General features: G+C 35.7%; 1 protein-coding gene and 1 long non-coding RNA gene across 2 annotated transcripts; one reads left to right on the forward strand and one right to left on the reverse strand.

Moving 5' to 3' along the window:
• Positions 1-2,038: 2,038 nt before the first annotated feature.
• LOC306862484 (uncharacterized protein) lies at positions 2,039-3,594 on the forward strand. The gene is made up of 5 exons (XM_079405300.1): positions 2,039-2,109; positions 2,190-2,309; positions 2,628-2,759; positions 2,955-3,062; positions 3,156-3,594. The coding sequence occupies exons 1-5, from the start codon at positions 2,061-2,063 to the stop codon at positions 3,341-3,343; spliced, it is 597 nt and encodes a 198-aa protein (XP_079261426.1). The 5' UTR covers positions 2,039-2,060; the 3' UTR covers positions 3,344-3,594.
• A 4,956-nt stretch (positions 3,595-8,550) lies between these two features.
• LOC306862480 lies at positions 8,551-12,107 on the reverse strand. Its single transcript, XR_013783566.1, has 4 exons — positions 12,037-12,107; positions 11,238-11,371; positions 11,050-11,118; positions 8,551-10,964 (listed from the first exon to the last, which is right to left on the reverse strand). It is a non-coding gene; the product is annotated as an uncharacterized lncRNA (long non-coding RNA).
• Positions 12,108-12,232: the final 125 nt, after the last annotated feature.

The raw sequence follows: 12,232 nt of genomic DNA on the forward strand, positions 1-12,232 counted from the left end.
GATTAGCTAATAGTGAACTACCACATTCGACTAAGCACTATATTAAGTAAAATATTGCAGATTTATGTAGCTGATTATCACAACACCTTGAGCATCTCGGGCGTTAGAGATCTGTGATACAGCACCGAGGTCGATGGATCCATTAGAACAGCCCGCTGCACAACTTTTAACTACTGTAGCTCTGTTGACTGAAAACACGCGAGTGATACAGGAATGAGCAGTTCATCTGAATCATCAAATGAAAAATGTATTTATAAATATGTCAACATATTGAAAGTGTTTCCAATAGTGTATTGAATGTACAAGCATTACAATATTTATACTATTTATACAATAAGGTTCAATGGTATAAGACCACTAGTAAAAATGCTTTAAATGTAGTGTTTTTCTCATTTCACACAAATGTTTACATTTCAAATGATATTATGATGATGTAGAACATTCAATGCACGCTATAATAAATTCTGTCCAGAAAACAAGTTCTGTGTCAGGTATGAGTTCATTTCAATCCATCTATTGAACTATAAATGTTGCCCTGAAGCAGTTTGTAAATCCAGTGGGATACCGACTCATATGGTCACAAGAGCTTGACAGTCAACCTTTTGTCTTCTTGTATGTGATTTTGCATAAAGACAGACTGATGTTTAAGGAAGTGTTGTGATGAAGTACAACTGATCATTTATCTCACATCATGTCAAAACATTCAGTGGTCAACTAATTTTTCACTTGCAAATTAACTATAGATATGACCTAAACATCACTTCCTTGTTATGCAAAATTGTTATGTAAAGTCCCATGCATGCAGAGGTTAAATGAGCTATTGGGTAACACTTTAGAATACTGTTCCATCATCAATAAATAATTAGACACATGAATAATGCAATATAAGCACTCTAGTAACTACTACATATCTAACAAGAAACTCTGTAAGTAATAGCGTTTAGTCGAATGTGGTAGTTCACTATTAGCTAATCAGTAACTATTTTTTTCATACCTCCCCAAGAACTACTAAGGATACAGGTTCATAATTAATATGAATAATGCATAAGGTGTAATTAATTCTAAAGTGAAGGTCATGGTAACCCACTAGTAATGACTCAAGTACTACCAAATTCTTCAGAAGGAATTACTAATTATTTGGATCAGTATTCTAAAGTGACGATCATGATAACTCCCAAGCAATTACTGAAATCACTGTAAACATAAGGTTCTGGTCAGTAATTAATTTTGCTAGATTTGGTAACACTTAAATCATTACTAGTGGGTTACCGTGACCTTCCCTTTAGAATACTGATCCAAATAATTAGCAATTTCTTCAGAATGATGTTGTAACAATTAAGTCATTACTATCCAAAACCTTACATATATCTCAAAAGCTTACAATGACATCAGTCAATATTAGGGAGTCGTCATGGTTTCACTTTAGAATACTGATCCAGGTAATCAGTAGTTCCTTTAGAAGGATTTGATAGTACTTGAGTCATCATTAGTGGGTTACCATGATCTTAGAATTAATTATACATTATGCATAATTCACATTAACTATGAACCTGTATACAGTAGTTCTTAGTAGTTTTCCAGGATATATGAAATAAATAGTAGTTATTGATTAGCAAATAGTGAACTACCAGTTTCAACTGAGCGCTACTTACTAAATCATTAATCAGAGTTTCTTGTTAGTTAATAGTAGTTACTAGAATGTTAATAGTGCATTAGTCATTTGTTCCTTTGTAGTTATTCATTAACGATGGAACAATATTCTAAAGTGTTACCAAAGATTCTTTAAAGAATAATGGGGCCCAAACAACACTGAACCCCTGGCTTTTATTTTATGGACAAACTCACTTTAAGATTTGATAAGATAGTTGGTTTAAATAGTCATAATTCCTTAAACCTCCCTGTATAATTAACTGATAAGTAAATGATTCAAACTAAAGTTTCATTTTCTAGTAATGTCTACTTCTGTTAAGCTTTCATTTTCTCATAAAGACCCTCCCCTTTGAAAAGATATAAAATGTGCACTGAAACAGCATGTTACTTCATTCACCTCCTGATCAAAGATGGCTCTACAGATCTCAGTTTTTCTTCTGCTCGGTCTTTTCACTGCAGGTACAACGATAAACAGTGTTTATAATGTTACTGGTTACAAATACAGATCACTAACGTCTCTCTCTGTTTTATTACTAAAGGACACTCTTTCAGCTGTTATGAGTGCCCCGTTCTGACAGGTTCTTGTGCGAATCAAACTGTAAAAACATGTCCCAGTGGATCTTCAAAGTGCATGAGTTCAGCAACAGCGGTACAAGTTGGTAAGTCCAATATATGATGGATTGAAATTCACTCTTAACTGATGGAGATGCTGGTGCTGCTTCACTGGAAATGTAACTTTTCCTTGAACTGCTTATTTCCTCACAGAATTTATGATTGTAATCACAGAATATTCTATTTATATTTCTGCTACTTAATTTGTTTCTCTCAGCTTTTTATGCTAACAAGATCATTTGTAATAAAATTGAATCAATTAAGATTTAATCAAATGAGAAAATGCTACATTTTGATGTTTATAAATATATTTTCTGTCAAAATAATGTGTTGAACTGTTCTTTCCTGAATTATTCATGTTTTAGGTGACATTAGTCGTAAAGTGAAGCTTAAAGACTGCGCTGCTGACTGTGTAAGTGGATCCATGAACATTGGCATTGCAACGACGTCTTTTGCGTGCTGTAACACGGACCGGTGTAACATCCAAGATGCTCCAGGTATCATGCTTTACTGACCGTATGCAAATAAATAAATCTTTAAAGTTAACACTCATTTTACTTGCAAAGGAGATCAGGAAATACAGAGTGCAGCTTGCCAGTTGTGAATAGATTGCATGGAGCAGCTAACAGAGTGTTATTTCATTACATGTTATATTTTGCACAGATAAAACAATGCATGTTTTTGTCCTGTAGATCCCTCTAATGATCCCAATGGAAAGAAATGTTACTATTGTGATGAGAAGAGTTGCTCAAACATATTGAGCTGTTCAGGGAGTGAAGACCACTGCTTTACAGCAACAGGTGAGAATCTGGAAAAGAACCGTCTTTTTTATCTCTCTGATGTTTTGATTTACCAGTTTCCAACTTAGACTGTCTTTTCTTTCTTTTCATCAGGGACTATCGGTGGCCAGTCAGTATTAAAAGGCTGTCTCTCCAAATCTATTTGTGAAGCTGAAACATCGGTGAGAGATGTTCAGAGTGCCTCATGCTGTGAGGGGAACCTGTGTAACGGTGCTGAGAGCGTCCCTCGGAGCTTCCTGTTCCTCTGCTGTTCTCTGCTCTCCTTCATCATGCTGCACTGAATCCAGAAGCTCCTCACATTCTACAATCAGACACACTGTACTGAATAAAGCTTGTACTTTCTCTGAACTATGCATCTTTAGTGTGTTTCTATGATTTTTTGCTGTGACAATCTGTGACATTTTATGAATTAAAACACTAAAATTAATACAACCCGTCATGCTGTATAAAAGTAATAAATGATTACTACAAAATTGTCTTTTTATTCTTTTAATTCTTGAAATAAATAAAAAATTAAATGATCATTATGTTCAGAATAAGCATGTGTGATAATTATTTAATTATTCAAACAAGACAAACTCTTTAGTTTTTCTGCATTCCCACTTAAAGAAATCCTGTTCAGTTACAGATCATGAAGGCGATAAAGGAACAATTTTGATATAGGCCTGTGTTGAGAAGTAATATTGTGTCAATATTTTTCACTCAGTATATTTTGTATTTGTTTTCCTATTGTTTGCGGTCATAATGACTACATCCACTGGATCACGCGTGATCTGAAAAAGTGAAAAGAAAAAAAAAAAGTGACGTGACGTTTCAAGTATGGTGACACTGGTGATACTCAGAATTCGTGCTCTGCATTTAACCCATCCAACGTGCACACACACAGCAGTGAACACACACCCGGAGCAGTGGGCAGCCATGCTGCGGCGCCCGGGGAGCAGTTGGGGGTTCAGTGCCTTGCTCAAGGGCACCTCAGTCGTGGTATTGAGTGTGGAGAGAGCGCTGGACATTCACTCCCCCCACCTACAATTCCTGCTGGACGTGAGACTCAAACTCACAACCTTTAGATTACCAGTCCGACTCTCTAACCATTAGGCCACGACTTCCCCCTTGAGAGAACAATATTCCTGAAGCAGATTGAACCTGATTTACCAGTTGTTTTGAGATTAAAATATAGTCAATCCTTGAGTATGACTGATGAGGATGGGAGAAGTAGGCCTAATATTTTGCAAATACTGTTGTCAATTATTTTTCACTCAGTGAATGGAGGGCTGCCCCCCTAATAGTCGAGGGGAAGAGGCTTAGTCGACATTAAATTCATTTTTCCGGTTAGTCGCAGAAAAAAATAACTGTCCGCACGGACAGATCATTGGTCCTTGCCTAATTATAGGCTATATCATGTAGGAAAGCAGAACATTCGCTTATCATTCAAATGTCATTCAAATACGGCTTATCATTTGAAAGTGAAACAAAGCAGTAGCAACTTTACATGGCTTTTTGATATAACATTAAGATAGATAAATACGCCCTAGATTTGTGCATATCAAGTGTTTGTGCAAAGCGTGGAAGCTGTTAGGTGCTGAGCGATCACTAGCATTTTTTCCCTGATAACAGTGGATACAACTTAAAATATGGCATCATTTTTACTCATACAAATAAGAGTAATACATCATTCAAACTGTTTAGGATCTTTTATATACGATATCATATAAAACGTTGTGCTTTAAAGCAAAGAAAACAAACAGGATGCGCATCTTACCCTACCTCAGAGACATTAGAAATATAAAGCTTGAAAATAAAATCAGGGCTATATATATATTAAGGAATTGAAACATTTATGTAAGTGGATGGTAGGCTACAAAAAAATCACATGTAGTATTAAAATTGTCATGATACGTGCAGTGCAAATGAAGCGAGAACTCAAGTGCAGGGAAAATGGTAGTTTTAATTATAAAAGAAAACAAAACAGAAACATAAATTACCCCGAGGGGAAAAACAGACCAACAGAGCAATGCAAAAACGAGGACTAGAACACACATGACTTACTGCACCAAGAACATATGACAACGTGGCCGAACAGGACTGCAAACACCAGGATCATTTAAAGGAGACAAACGAGGGGGAACCAGGTGTACATGCTGAGACAATTAGGGAATAACAAGGAGGGCGGGGTCAAACAATCAACCAGGGAACACATGGAACAATCACAACACAAACCCATGTGCTCAGACAAGACAGTGACATCTGGTGGCCAACCAGGGCACACCCACAGGATACGTGACAAAAATACCTAAATGTTAAATGTAAAGTATGATTCAGTGTGATGTGAATGCATTTCAGATTTTGTCAGTTTTTTTTTGTTTTGTTTTTCAACTCCGCATTATGGCAAAACTCTTATATTAGGTTTTTCTTTTAATTTGTTTTTAGGTTTGTTCTATTGTTTTATGTTCTTTATATATATTCACTTTATTAAAAGATATTTGCAATCATCTCTGCTATGCACCATCATAAACAATGATGAAATGTAATTTTGGCAGGAGCACGTGAATACTGACAGCTGCAGATGAAGCTTGTCAGGATAAAAACAAGCTTGTAATGCCTTGCAATCTTGTGGACAGAAGAATTCAATTTTTCTCATGGTCTACAGAGATCGGGGAATAGCTAATGTCAAAGATCAACAAATGATTTAAACATAATAAATCATTCAAATTTGCATTAGCTACAGTTTTTGGTTTTGTAATACAGTATAGGGCAATAGAATGACATTTTAACGTAATCATTTGATATGGTGGCATTTCTACTTAAACTTTGTTTTTCACTTTAGCTATTATTTTCAATATCTTGTTTGATTATGGCCAGCCATGCAAGACAAAATTACATGCTTTTGTTATAGCAGCTGCAGAAAGTTTGAGCAGACAAATGATCTGAAACTATAGTGTTAAACACTATACTTCTTAAAAGTCCCTTGTCTATACAATCAAGCTTGCTTGATACTTTCTTTGTCAGAGAAAAAATGAACTGGGTTTGATTTATGAATGAATGGATTTTTCCTCAGAGAAAATGCATGATTGTCCCCACAGAAAATCTTTGTAATCATACAATGCTGCTAAATGACATGTGGTATGAGGCTATGAGGTTTTAAAAAAAATAAACTCTAGCCAAATCTGTTTTATTGCACACAGATCTTCATGGTGTCTGGCAATATGACAACATGACATCACAACAAAACAAAAAAGTCTGTTGGACTTGGGCCATTTAGCCTTGGAAATGAGTACGTACTTTGATTATGAAAAGATCAAATAGTAATTAAGTAATAGGAACTCATTATGAGGGTTTTATCCACATAATACATAAAACGATTTTAATGTCCTGTTTAGAGCAGAGTCCAATTATTTTACATAATATTTGAATACAAACATTAGTCAATACATATTTATATTATCAACAGGATGCTTATAGTTTATAACTGTCAGCAACAGTCTCGGGTATCACATTTTAAAATGGATTCATATGAACTACATCAGATTCACATCAGTACTGAAATCGTGATCGACAGACCATTAGACTGACCATTTGCTTTAAAGGAGATCTGACTTTAACGCACCCTCATAAACAATGATGAAATGGCATTTTGACCGAAGAAAAGCTGTTCTATTCTACATAGCAGCGCCAGCAGAGATCACATGACCATGAATCACAGGAAACAAATAAGCCTGCTAATAAGAAGCATTTCTACAATGACTTTGCTTGTGCATAACTCTACATCGATTATTGGTTTTTCTCATATGGGCTGGGCTTGCTTGTTTGTTTTTAATATTAAAAAAAAGTTAAATTTTTGGCAAATGTAAAAGCCCTTTCACACCAAAAATGGAATGGGTAAAGGGCATGGCTCAAATAAACCTTTCAGCTGTTTTAGTCTTGTAGACCATCCTGTTTACACCAGGTACTGGTTTTGGTTGAGACGATAGTCTGCCGAGACCAAGTATACAGTCATGTGAAAAAGTTAGGACACCCTATAAAATTCCATGGTTTTCCTTATCAGGATATAAAAAAAATTAAAAAATGGTTCTTTCCAGGTCTTAAATTTTGGAAAATAAAACCTCAGATGAACAGCAACGCGTGACATATCGCACCGTGTCATTGTTTATTTAACAAAAATAAAGTCAAAATGGAAAAGCCATGGGTGACAAAATTAGGACACCCTTACAGTTAACATAAGAATTGAGAGGCTAAATAGCAGTCAGGCACTGCTAATCAAATGCCTTTGATTAACTGATCATTAGCAAGTGTGAGCACCTCTATAAAAGTAGATGTTTTGGCAGTTTGCTGGTCTGGAGCCTTCAGGTGTGCGTTAATACAATGCCAAGGAGGTAAGACATCAGCAATGATCTTAGAGAGCAATTGTGCTTTTTGCTCTTCGTTTTGCACTTTGCCGACGGTCCCTATCCTGCACAGCCTACATCGTTCTCTCGCTAGGGAGCAATGAACACTGTGTAGGGATCATGTCAATCGGAACAGTTCATGCACGGAGCTCACTTCTAACGAGCTGATTATCTGAATGGGGGGGGCGCGAGGACTGGAATTGAGAACCGCTGGCCTACATTATGAGGTATATCAGTTCAGTAAAGTTGGCAAGATATTGACAGATTGGACTTTCCCGGATCAATAACTCGCACGCAAAACGTTTTTAAGAGCGTCTAACTGAAGGGTACTCACCGCAGGACGTGGGGGTCTGATGGGGCAGGATCTAATTAAATGATCAGCAGCAGCACAATAGAGCCCGAGTCCTGCCGCCAGTCAGCGAGCACGCTCTTGATCAGACAGCCGTGTAGAGTCCACTAGCATAGGTTCTGGTTCTGTGGTGGGCGAGACTGACGGGTGTGCGGCTTTGGTGGTGTGGTAGGCTGATGTGGTAGGCTGTTCAATTCACGTCCTTATTGTGCAATGTTTCAAAGCAATTTAGCGTGCATATTATAATCTTTTCACTATTATTTTGAATTAATTGTTTGTTTATTTATTTGAGTATGCTGAATCCAGCCAAATATGTATATTTACAAAACAATTAAATTGATCGGTGAGAACACTGTACATCTTCTGTAGTTTAAACTGTTTGCTTAAACGGTGCAGTTGGCCTTAAATGTTTTCTTAAACTGCTTCTTGAAACGAGTCAGTAATGAACATAAAAGGATAGCAGTACAAACAGACACTATGTTCTTCCACAGTGTAAAAATAGGCTGTTTTACTATAAACATGTAAACATTAATTTATAATATTTCAGAAGACTACTCATGCCATTGTGTGCATCAGCATTAATCTAATCCACAAATACCATGTTTGAAGAGCTCCATCAAATGCATGCATTATAAATCCACAATATGTTTTGTGTGCTTATACAATACAATTCACAAACCCATAAAGGTTATTTTGTATCTGTAATTTAAATAAATCTGTGGCATGTGCATGATGTACTTCAAAAACATGCATTCCAACTGACATTTGCATGCATAGATTTTGTCTTTTGCATGCATAGATTTATTTAACAAAATAACAAATGTTGAAAAATTATTCGATTTACAATATTTAAATGCTCCTCGTAGAGACTTACAAGAAACACATGAATGTTTTCCCTAACAATACACATTAACATGTCCATGTTTGATTGCAAAAGTTTTATCGAACATGGACAATGTGAGTTGAAATGTTATACTGAACGTTTCCTTTTGCAAATACAATTGTCAATATTTTTCACTCAGTATATTTCATGTAGCTGCCCCCCTAATTAGTCGAGGAGAAGAGTGGCGAAAATTTTATTAGTCGGTTAGTCAATTATCAATAAAATGTTGTGTTTCAGAAAATAAAGGAAACAAACACAATGTGCTTTCTGCCGTCTCGGCCTCTGTGAACTGGAGCGGGTCCCAAAAATGAACTGAAACTCGGCATATAGACTTGCCTCACAGACATTAAAAATATATAGAAAGCTTGAATATAAAAGTATAAGGAATTAATTTTAGGCAGGTGGGTGGTAAACAAATATCACATGGGTCTTGGGGTATAGTAGTAAATGTTAAATGTAAAGTATAAATTGGTGTAGGCCTATGTAAATGCATAGGATATCGCATTTTGGTTAAAATTAAGGCTTAAAATGTTTGGAAAATGAATGACAGCTACAGATAAAGCTTGTCTGATTTAAAAAAAACAAACTAGCTTGCATTGCTATTTTGTGGAAAGATGTCTTTAATGTTTCTTATGGTATACAGAGAACAGGGAGATCAATAAATGATTTAAGTAGATAATAAATCACAAATTTTTTTACGTAAGTTTTTGGTTTTATAATATCAGGCAATAGAATGACATTTTAATGTAATCGTTGAGATGGTGGCATTTAGTTTGCTTAAACAAATGACCTTAGCTTTAGTTATTTTCACAAGATCTTGTTTTTGATTATGGCTAAGACACAAACATACCTGCTTTTCTTGCAGCAGCTGCAGAAAGTTTGAGCAGATAAATGCTCTTAAAAAGTATAGTGTTTAACCCTAATATTAGTAGTTTCAAAGTCCATTGTCTATACAATCAGGTTTGTTTGATTCTTTGTCAGAGAAAAAAGATGAGCTGGAGTCTTGACTTGAATAAGTAATAGATCAATGATTCCTGATCAGGGGAAACTTAAACAGGTTTCGTAATTGTATTTCTGTGGTTATTTCATACATTTTTCATGAATTTGTTCATTTTTTTTCCTCAAATGCATGATTGTCCCCAGCTCAAAAGAAAATGTTGATTTATAATTGTAATAATGGCCACTTTAATAATACTAAATGACATGCAGTATAATGTGAGTTTATACTGCATGTCATTTAGTATTATTAAAGTGGCCATTATTACAATTATAATCAACATTTTCTTTTGAGCTGGGGACAATCATGCATTTTCTGAGGAAAAAAAATGTGAAAAGAGTGCATCTTCATGCACGACTATCACAAGAAAACAAACAGAGCCTGTATGACTTTGGCCTTTTAGCAGTGCATTGGAAGAAGTATTATGGGTGACCAGCTTTGTTTATTATGAACTCATTATGAAGTATCAACGTAAACCAGAATTTGACGAGATTTGCCTATAATGCACCCTCATGTGAGCAGCTGAAGTTTTCAGAATAAAATACTAGTAAGCTAGTCACTCCATCAGAATTATTGAAACACTTGCTACAGAGAACAGAGCTTGACTTTTGCTTGCCACCATAGAGATCACATGACCATGAATCACCGGAAACAAATAAGTCAGCTAATAAGAGGCATTTCTACAAGGACTTCACTTGGGCATGACTCTACATCGATAAATGTCAGCATAAAATCCAGAAAACTGTCATCTTAAGCAGAAAAATAGTATTTAGTGCAATTGTATTGCTCAGAGAATGTGTTTCGGCTTTATACTCAAGAAATTGAATTTATGCATGCATTCAATTTTAGTCTTGTAGACTAAAATCACCAGGAATTAATCTGGTTTTGGTTGAGATGATAGTCTGCCGAGACCAAGTATAGTTGTTAAAATACTATAGTTGTGTAGCTGTCAAAGTATAGTTGTTAATTGTATTATAATTGTAATTTTGTCACCTAACATGCATGTAAACAACAGCTGCAAAGACTAACTCTGAAAAAAGCTCTAAAAAGCAAACTGCAGAGGGTCTTGAATGGTTCAGTCGTGATTTTAGGTGCAAGACAGGTCTTTCAAAGCACTTGGTACGTATACGAATACAGAGGTCAATTCATCCATTAACCATTCTGGCAAGAATCTCTGTTTCCTCTGTCCTGCTTAAAGATTCCCATCCTTTCTTCTGTTTATTTTAGGGTTGCAGGGATGCAAAGCCTATGGTTGAATATACCATCGATGAAATTGAATGTCCTGCATTTTCTAAAAGAAAGAGTGCAGAGTCAAATTTTTAAGAATATTTAAACATGTACATGAATCAATTCAACAGGATGATATATCAAATAACTGTTATCTTCTTGAGCTGTCTCTGACACATGAGAACGAGACCCTGCAGGTTTGACTGGATCATGAGACACTGTGTGAAATAAAGGAAGCAGACCCCTGATCAGATTTACACACATGTAATCTGTGTTATTTAACACAAAAAACATGAATTCATCAGGGCAGAGAGAGTTAGTGTAATAAAATACTTACGATCTGGTTTTAAATTCTCCATGCTGCGGTGTCTAGTATGTTTCAGAGCTCTTGATTCCCTGGATTGTGACTCTTCCAGTCTCTTCTCTGTCTCTTCTCCTTGCTTTTTATTTTCAGTGATATTTTTCATTTCTCTGTGCAATGCATAAAGACAGTTTACTTTTCTCTGGTTTACAGTAATTTACATAAAATGCAAGCTGATGGGTGAAATTCTGAGGGACAGTATGTCTGGATGCAGTCCTTATTATCTTGTGCATGTCAATACAAAGAGTTCAGAGAGCATGCTGATATCCGGGATGTTCTGATTTTAATGTGCAACTAAATAAATACTTCCTAACTGTAATTAGAACACAACAGTAGATAAGTCAAATAAAATGGGATTACATGAGTAAATATTCAGTTTCGTGCATGTTAGCTGAATTCTCGATCGCCACTAATAAATGTCTCTAAATCATGTTAGCTAGCCTATCAATGCTTTTCAAAAACGTCATTCGCGTATGGGAACTGAGCTGGTCTAAATACATTTCATAACATGTTTTATTAATGGTTTTTTAGAATTACATTTAGTCATTTTGTAGACGATTTTATCCAAAGCGACTTACAAATGAGGATAATGGAAGCAATCAAAATATGCAAGTGCTATAACAAGTCTACGCAGTACACGTAGCCAGGTTTTTTAAATTATATAATAAGAAAACAGATAGAATAGAGCAAGAGGCCTTTTTTTTTGCTTTTGTTAATTGTATGGTTTAGTATTGACAAATCTGTTATAAACACAAAAAATCTGCACAAACCTTACCAGTCAATGGCTATATCCTAAATCTCTGTTTGCAGTTTGCGTCTGCGTCACTACTCCTTTTTTTTAAGTCTGGCCTGTTAGTAAACATTGTGACGTTTTTCAGTGGGCGGAGCTTAGATTCTATACGGGGAGGCTGCAGACCTGGAGCAGGCAGTTCCTGATGCGTCCAGTAGGGAAAGGAGGACATAGAAAGGCT

This window comes from Barbus barbus, assembly GCF_936440315.1.
Source record: "Barbus barbus genome assembly, chromosome: 43".
In the NCBI taxonomy this organism is placed as follows: Eukaryota; Metazoa; Chordata; class Actinopteri; order Cypriniformes; family Cyprinidae; genus Barbus; species Barbus barbus.